The sequence below is a fragment of the Tupaia chinensis genome, unplaced genomic scaffold (genome assembly GCF_000334495.1).
Source record: "Tupaia chinensis unplaced genomic scaffold, TupChi_1.0 Scaffold000129_1, whole genome shotgun sequence".
Lineage (NCBI taxonomy): Eukaryota > Metazoa > Chordata > Mammalia > Scandentia > Tupaiidae > Tupaia > Tupaia belangeri.
The window spans coordinates 75,257-84,121 of NW_006159598.1; the positions used below are offsets into that span (position 1 = coordinate 75,257).

The 8,865-nt window shown below is 59.4% G+C and overlaps 1 protein-coding gene across 1 annotated transcript in view; it reads left to right on the top strand.

The window, feature by feature from the left end:
* POLD1 (DNA polymerase delta 1, catalytic subunit) overlaps window positions 1-6,955 on the top strand; it is a gene marked incomplete in the record, with an annotated part of 24,702 nt that extends 17,747 nt beyond the window's left edge. The window contains 5 exon segments of the mRNA XM_027770348.1: window positions 189-216; window positions 2,211-2,283; window positions 2,560-2,774; window positions 5,243-5,390; window positions 6,655-6,955. Of these exon segments, the coding sequence (XP_027626149.1) occupies window positions 189-216; window positions 2,211-2,283; window positions 2,560-2,774; window positions 5,243-5,390; window positions 6,655-6,953 (763 nt within the window).
* Between the last annotated feature and the right edge of the window lie 1,910 nt (window positions 6,956-8,865).

Here is an 8,865-nt window from a genome sequence, read left to right on the forward strand (position 1 = left end):
CGCCCCTCCACCCCTCCCCCGCTGCCTGTCCTGCTGGGGGAGCGGGGTAACCATGGTGGGGCTGGTCTCACGGACTCCCAGAGCAGGCAGCGCTGCGGTCACAGCTGCCACCTCCCCACCAGCCCCAAGCACTGAGGTTCAGGTGGCCAAGGAAGCCCTGACATGCCACTGTGTCTGTCCCCCTGCAGGCTCGACGGGCCGCACTTCAGCTGTCTGGTGAGTCGCTAGCGGCCCCTGGAGCCCAGGGAGGGGAGGGGGACCCACATGGCCCACTGTGACCTCCGTCAGGAGATCTGTGCTGCCTGCCTCAGGTTCTCGTCCCACCCCGCTGTCGCTCTGGCTCTCCTTTGGTGGTGCCCCCACCCCACCCGCGTCTTCATCACGGACCGCCGTGGCTCCTGCTGCCTCGTTCCCTCCCACACATAGCGTCTATTCCCTCAGACTTCGGGGCGTCTGCCATCCATAGTCAGGGACTGTGGTCACTCTTTTCCTCTCTTTTTATTTTTTGGATTTGTAGAGATTTTGATTCTGTATTGTTTCAGACACACAGAATACTGTCTCCACACCCTTGAACCCACAACCCAATCTCGGAAACAAAATCTTTTTGATGTGGCTGAAAGAAACCCCCTGCTCGCTCTGTCCCCCATAGCACCCTGTCCTTAAATTCTGTTAGTGGTTTTTTGTTTTTGTTTTTTTTAGAATTATTTATTTTGGAGCCAGCAGCCAGCAGGTGGTGTGGTGGTTAAGGTGCTGGACACTCCCACATGGCTGACCACGGTTCAAGTCCTGGACCTGGTGTCTTACTTTCACACTTTCCCTCTCTCATGTGTGTGTCTCTCTCTCTGGTCAAGTTTAATTTTACTTATTCATTCATTTGATTTGACCAGAGAGAGACACGGGGGCAGGAGAGTGAAAGCAAGCTGCCAGGTCCAGGACTCGAACTGTGGTTAGCCATGTGGGAGTGTCCAGTGCCTTAACCACCATGCCAGCTGCTGGCCCTGAGTTCTTTTTAATTGAGGTATAATTGACAAGTGAGCAAAGTGACAAATCTTGTGTATACTTCAGTGAGTTTCACGGCAAACAGATCAAGACAGAGTCACCAGCCATACCAAGGTACAGAACATCCCCAGGGCCTTCTCACGGCCCTTCCCGGTCAACCCCTCCCTGCACTATTTCCACCACCAATTAGTTTGGCCTGTTTTCTTTTTTCTTTTCTTTTTTTTTTTTGGAGAGATTTTCACTATAGGGCGCGTGCGCTCGCCAGACAGACAGAGAGAGACATAGAGACAGAAAGCGAGAAATCACCCCCCAGGGGGATGGTCACGCCGCAATCCCCTCTCCTCCATTTTCCTCTCGGGATCTTGGGCACACGCGCACATGCGCCCGGCATGAGTTTTAAGCCTCCGGGTCCAGGATGTGAACCGCGGTCGACTACGTGGGAGTCCAGTGACATAGCCATTACGCTAACTGCTGGTTCCCAGTTTGGCCTGTTTTCGAGCCTACGTAAAGTGAAGTGACCAGGCAGCACGTTGCTTCGGGAGTCTGGCTTCCTTCCCTCCACATGCAGCGTGTCCCTTTTCCTTGCTGTGTAGTACTCCACCAGCCGCCCACATCCCTGACCTTTGCTGTTCTGTTGATGGACTGTTTCTAGTTTGGGCCGTTGGACAAGCTGCTCAGATTATTGTTGACAATGACATCGTGTAGATTTAAGAGGGAGGGGACAGGGTCCCAGCTACAGGGTCCATCGGGCTTCAGTGTGTCGACTGTAGTTGTGGAAGCAACACATGACGAACGGGAGCACTGGGAGGTGCAGGAAAGAAGCGCTCTGGCCTCCTCGCCCTTCCCCTCCCCCAACCCCAGCAGGCAGGCTGGGGGCAGCTCCTCCCTGCCGTCCCCACCGCCGGGCGCTGTGATGTGTCAGCGGTGTGCCAGCCAGGACTGGGGTCTCTAGGGCCTGCGCCTCCGCGGGCTGGCCGCGTGTCCCTCTCACGCGTCCGTCTCTAACCTTCACATCTCTGCTCTTTTGTTGTCCCATCTCTGATGCCGGTCTCTGTCTCTCTCTGTCTCTGTCTCTCTGTTTGTCTCACTCTCTCCAGCCTCTCTTCTCCTGTCCAGTCTGTGTCGGAGTCTCCTCAAGGGCCTGGGTGGGGGCGGGGGTGAGGACTCCCTGAAGCCTGAGATGACCCCTCTGCCCTGCCCCACCCTGTTAGTACCCGGATGGTGTCTTCTACGACCTGGACAGCTGCAAGCACTCCAGTTACCCCGACTCAGAGGGGGCCCCCGGTGAGTGAGCCCCACCCAGCCCCTCCCTGCCTGGGCCTTGAGCCCATTTCACAGATGGGGGAGCTGAGGCCCCAAGGAGGTCGCCGCCTAGCACAGGAGGATAAAGGCAGCCCAGCCCTCCCCGCCTCCTCTCTTCCCTCTCCATCCACTGCACCCCCATGCAAATCCTGGGGTCAGAGATTTGCACAGCCCACAATATGCCCTCTGTGTTGGGGGCTCGGAGGGGGAGGGCCCTGAGTCTGACCTCTGGCTTCTGACTCGGTGCCCTTCCCCTAGACTCCCTGTGGGGCTGGGCTGAGGCTCCGCCCGGTCCAGCCGTCCCCTATGAAGCCTTCGACCCTGCGGCAGCTGCCTGTGGTCACCCCCAGGCTGTGCAGCTCTGCTATGGACCCCCGGCCTACAGCCCTGCAGGAAGCCTTGAGCCAGTGCCCAGCATGGAGGCCCTGGGGCCTGGCCTCCCGGCGTACCCCACAGAGGACGTGGCCAGCCAGGTGAGGGCAGGGGCCATCCTGAGCAGGGACAGCAGATGCCCCGCGAGGCAGACCCACACGGAGGGCTCCAGGCCCTCCCCGAGTACCCTGGGTGCACACGGCTCAGCTCCTGATGCGGCGCTGGCTGAGCCGGGCGATTGGGGTCGGGGCCGGCCGGCTGCACTCCATCTCACTCGTGTGAGCAGAAGCAGGCGGTGACTAGCTGGGGGCTGACACTGCGATTTTTTTTTTAAGTTTGCCAGAGGGCACACATGCTCCTCAGCGAGAGACAGACGTGGGGGGTGTGAGAAAGCACCCCAGGTGGGGCACGGTCATGCAGCAATCCCTCCTATCCCAGGTCTCCTCCTTTCGGGATTTTGGGCATGCACACACGCGCGCCTGATGCCTTTTTCTTTTTTGTTGTTTTGTGTTCTAGGTTTTTGCCATAGGTGCATGAGCTTGCCGGAGAGAGACAGAGACAGTGAGAGAGAAAATGACAAACCATCCCCCCCGAGGAGAGGGCACACAGCAATCCCTTCTCCACTCTCCTTCTGGGATTCTGGGCACACATGTACACCCACCTGGAGTGGTTTTAAAGCTGCCAGGTCTGGGATTCAAACCTCAGTCGGCCATGTCTAGTTCGGTGCCTAACCACTACACTACCTGCTGGCCCCACCTGTTTTTCTTCTTTTTTTAAATTAAAATTATTTCCTTTATTTTATTTATTATTACAGTTATTTTCAATTTGCGCAGAGCGACACAGAATGAGAGAAAGAGAGAGAAAGCAAGGCACCAGGTCTGGGATTCGACTCGTGGTTAGCCATGTGGGAGTCCAGCACCCCTAACCACCACGCCACTTGCTGGCCCCCCAAGCTGATGTGTTTTTCAAGTTGCCAGGTCTGGGACTCAGACCTCACAGCCAGCCATGTGGGGTCCAGCCCTCTTACCCACTGCGCCATCTGCTGGTCCCTGGAAGAACTGTGAAACAAACCTGTGCAGGTGGTGTGGTGGTTAGGGTGCAGGGCTGGCACCTGGTCGAATAGGGTTTGAGTCTCAGACAAGGAGGCTTGAAACTCATGCTGGGTACATGTGATTGTATGTCTAAAATCCCAGAATAAGAATGGAAGGGCATGGGACCAGCAGTTAGCGTAATGGCTATGTCGCTGGACTCCCACGTAGTCGACCGCGGTTCGTGTCCCGGACGTGGTGGCTTAAAACTCACGCCGGGCGCATGTGCGTGCGTGCCCAAGATCCCAAGAGGAGAATGGAGGAGAAGGAATTGTGGCATGACCATCCCCCCTGGGGGTGATTTCTCGCTTTCTGTCTCTGTCTGGCAAGCGCACGCGCCCTATAGCAAAAACCTCTCTGAAAAAAAGAAAAAAAAAAAAAAAGAATGGAAGGGCAGAGCAAGGGTTGCAGCATGACTGTCCCCGAGGGTCATTTCTTGCTTTGTCTCTTGTCTCTTCGGTGAGCACACCCTATAGCAAAATTCTCTCTCTAAACAAGCAAACAGTGGCGCAGGTGTGTGTGTACACACAATCCCAAGAGGAGAATGGAGAAGAAGCCTGGGGGTGACTTGCCACTTTCCCTCTCTCTGTCGGTCTCTCTTCGGGAGCACACATGCTCTGTGGCAAAACTAAAAACCGAAATAGAAAACCACGAAGAGAGGGGAGCGCCGACTGTGCAGTGCAGCCTGCTCTCTGGCCGCCCGGCGACGGAGGTTAAGTACCGTGCTTTCTTACTTTTTAAATTTGCTGGAGGCATATGTGCTCACCAGAGAGAGGGAGAGAGAAGGGTAGAAAGCACCCCAGGGGAATGGCCACCCTGCAGTCCCCTCTCCTCCTCCCTCCCCTCGGGGTTTGGGGCACGCACGTGCACATGCCTGGCATGGTTTTTTTTTTTTTTTTTCCTATTTTTGGAGAGTTTTTGTTGTTGTTGTTGTTATAGGGCGCATGCTCGCCAGAAAGACAGAGAGAGACAGAAAGACAGAAACCGAGAAATCACCCCCCAGGGGGGATGGCCACGCCGCAATCCCTTCTCCTCCATTCTCCTCTCGGGATTTTGGGCGTGCATGCACGAGCACCCAGCGTGAGTTTAAGCCACCAGGTCCGGGACTCAAACCGCAGTCGACTACATGGGAGTCCAGCGACATAGCCATTACACTAACTGCTGGTCCCCCTAGCATGTCTTTGACGCCACCAGGTCCAGGACTTAAACTGCCCAGAACCTGGGACCAACCGTCTTAACCATACTACCCGCTGGCTCACGAAGTACCGCTCTAACTCTGGCACCAAGGAGCCGCAGCCGCACAGACTGACTCGGGGACAGCAGGGCCCAATGGTGTCTGCCAGGCTCTCACTGCCACTCAGGCATCCCCTGGCGCCATGGACATCAGAGCGAGTCCCGCGTAAACAAGATGAGAGCAGAGCAGGGAGGAGGTGAGCGCAGGAGGGGCGCCTGGATGTGCAGGTGACCCTGGTCTCCTGCAGGTGCTGGGCCCCCCGGCATGCGCCCTGTACCCCACCCCTGTGCTGTCTGAGGAGGAGCTGCTGCTGGGCAGTCCTGCCCTGGAGGTCTCGGACAGCGAGTCAGACGAGGCCCTCATGACCGGCCCCGAGGGGAGGGGATCCGAGGCAGGTATGTGGGAGTGGATGGGACGTGGGTGCCACTGGAGGGGGTAGGGGGCCCCAGCACCCACCATGTCCTCCAGCGCCCAGGGCCGCTCCCAGGTCTATGCCACCTGCTGCTGTGTGACCTTGGGCAGGAGCCTCCACCTCTCTGCGCCTGGGTTTCCAGTCTGTACAGGGGCGGGCTTGCCGTGCCCACCCTCTGGAGGTGGTAGGCAGGATTAAACAGGCTAGCCCAGGGGCCGGGTCGCAGCGGGGCCCCAGCACCCACCATGTCCTCCAGCGCCCAGGGCCGCTCCCAGGTCTATGCCACCTGCTGCTGTGTGACCTTGGGCAGGAGCCTCCACCTCTCTGCGCCTGGGTTTCCAGTCTGTACAGGGGCGGGCTTGCCGTGCCCACCCTCTGGAGGTGGTAGGCAGGATTAAACAGGCTAGCCCAGGGGCCGGGTCGCAGCGGGTGGCACCGAGCCCGCGCACAGCACACCCCGCCACCACAACCGCCATGGTCGCAGCGTCCGCCCCCAGCTAGTCACCGGCTGCTTCTGCTTGACTCCTGGGAGGCTGGGACTCGTAGTCCCTTGTCCTACCTGGCCTCAGCGTCCCACAGGTAAAAGGCGTCACGGTCATATGCCTGTCTCATGGGGCAGCGAGGACGATGGGACGGGCTCATAACTGTCCCGAGCCCGGCCAGCCCTGCACTAACGCTCCGCCCAGGTAACAGTGAGACACACACACTAGCCTCGTCTATGGCTGAGGCGGCTCTGGCTCAGAGAGGCTGTCACCACCCCAAGGTCACACAGCTGGTAGACGGCAGAGATGGGGTTCTTGTATCCAGTCCCTGCTTTGAAACCCACAGTTCTGGGGGCCCGGGAGTCAGGTGCCTTGGCGCCTTCCAGGACCCGAGACGGGATGAGCATGAGAGCGGGGAGACCAGGAGCTGGGAAGGGCGGCGGGTTCAGCCCAGCAGGTGCGTCATGGGCGTGGGCAATCTGGTACTGGCCTTGCGGGGGCGCTGTCCGCCCAGGTCACAGGCTCAGAAACTCGCAGCGAGGACCGGACAGATGTCAACCCCAGACACGAAAGCAGGGAGGGGGCACGGGCTCTGTGGCTACCAGCTTCAGGGATGGCGGGCGACAGGTGTATCCGGCAGCCACCCTGGCCCCCAGATCTCTGCCCAGGGAGCCGGGGGCAGAGCAGTGGGGGTGGGGGTGGGGACGAGGGCCCCGGTCTGTGACGGCCCCTGGCGGTCCTGTCCTTGGCCCGACCCCACGGCAGGAGCACGCAAGAAGCTGCGCCTGTACCAGTTCCTGCTGGGGCTGCTGACCCGCGGCGACATGCGCGAGTGCGTGTGGTGGGTGGAGCCGGGCGCCGGCGTCTTCCAGTTCTCCTCGAAGCACAAGGAGCTCCTGGCGCGCCGCTGGGGACAGCAGAAGGGCAACCGCAAGCGCATGACCTACCAGAAGCTGGCGCGCGCCCTGCGCAACTACGCCAAGACCGGCGAGATCCGCAAGGTGAAGCGCAAGCTCACCTACCAGTTCGACAGCGCGCTGCTGCCCGCCGCCCGCCGGGCCTGAGCCGCCCCAAAAAACCGCGCCCTGGCGGGAGCGCGGCGCCCTGCCTGCCCGCGGAGCCCCGGGGCTTCCGGAGGACCTCAGGGCCCAGCAGAGACCTCTCGGGGCGTCCGGGCCGTGCCGGCGTCCCCGCACCCCAGGCTGTAGCGCTGGACCCCTGCACTGGGGATGGGGCGGGGCTGCCGGCGGCGAAGCCCTGCTCGGGGCCCTCCTGTCGGGTCCCTCTGGGAGCCTTCATCGTGTGCAGTACACAGGGCCTTACGTCACTGTGCGGAGGGGCAGTGCTTCCAGAACTCCAGGACTTACTCTGGGACCTCCCACCAGGCCTGGCACCTCTCTGAGAGCCCCGCGTGCCTGGAAACCCTCCATCTCACCTTGGGGGAGCCCCGGGTTATCACACAGGAAGGGGGCACTGTTCGCAGCCCTGAGCCCTGCGTGGGCCGGATTGGAGGTCCCTCTGGGACTGGAGCCTCTTTATGGTCTCAGCTCTCCAGCCATCGACGACTCTCACATCTGTCCCCTCAGATCCCTTTGTCCTCTCTGTAGTCTCTGAGTTCTCTGGAACCACTCTGCTGTCTGTGTGTGTGTCCGGGTGGTGGGGATGGGGGTTCAGGGACTGATCGTTCCCAACACTCCGCAGCAGCCCTGCGTTCCGCGGGTCCCCTCTTCCAGCCACCGGAGGGTCATTCTGGCTACTCAGTGGATTCCTGGTGACCTTGGCAGCCTCCCCGTGTAATTTTCTAGCCCGAGGCCTCAAGCTGCAGCCCCCATCTCGCCCCTTGCAGCATTTTCTTTATTTCATTGTAGCGCTGGGGGAGGCGGTCTGAGGTAACAGACCTATCGCAGTAAGATTTTTATGTGATCCAGATGCTGGCTTTCAGTGTGGAAGGGCTAGAGCCGGACAGGGCCCCCCACCATAGGGCATTTGTCCTCTAGTGGGTCCAGCCCCTGTCACTCCTGTCCCCCTCCCGGGGTGGGGGGGCTTCTCTCAGCCGCTGGTGTAGCCCCAGCCCTCTGCGGTTTCCATCCCGGGCATACCCAGCTGGAGCTGCAGGTCTCTGACTGGGGCCCTTGGGGGAGTCAGAGGACCAGGTCCCTTCCAGGAAAGGGAGAGGAGGAGGATTTCAGCCCTGTTGAGCCTTTGGCACATTTGAATCCACCCCGCCGCTCCGGTGGCCTAGAGGAAGGAGCGTGGAGGACCGGAGAGGCAAGGTGCACAGGGCCACCAGCCACCTGTGACAGTGAAGGAAACGGGAGGGCAAGAAGGGAGGGGCTGGCAAATGCCCTCCCCAGGGCCATCCCCAACAAAGGTACTTTTTGCAAACACTTTATTTTATTTTATGAAATAAAACAAAGTCAAAGTAGGCACACCTCCCATGGCCCTTTGTCAGGGACTGTGACCCTGCCCTCCACTGGCTGCCGCTGACTGCCCTGAGCGCCAGAAACCAGGGGCTTGAGATTCAGGCTCTGGGAGTTCATTTAATCTTTGCGTCTCCCTCTTTTCCCGCCAGTTAGAATTCTTCCCTTGGGACGCTGGTGGTGTGGTGGTTAAGGCACTAGACTCTCACATGGCAGACCACGGTTCTAGTCCCGGACCTGGTGGCTTGCTTTTTCTCACTTTCCCTCTCTGTCTCTGGTGAAATTTAAAAATAATGATAATAAATAAATAAGTAAAAATTCTTCCCCACCTTTCCGCTTCCACTTCTGTCTGTGCCTCTAGCCCCCTTTCTGGATTTCAATGTCCCCTCCCTCTGGGTCTTTGTCCTTCTCGGTCTGGATCGAGCCCTCAGGTTGCCACAGGGGCCAGGCTCCAGGCAGGGGGCCCCTCGACAATTTAGCCGGGCTCCAGGGAGCAGCATGGCAGTTTGCCGGGCAACCAATGACGTCACGCAGAGGCTGCTTCCGGGTTGGCTTA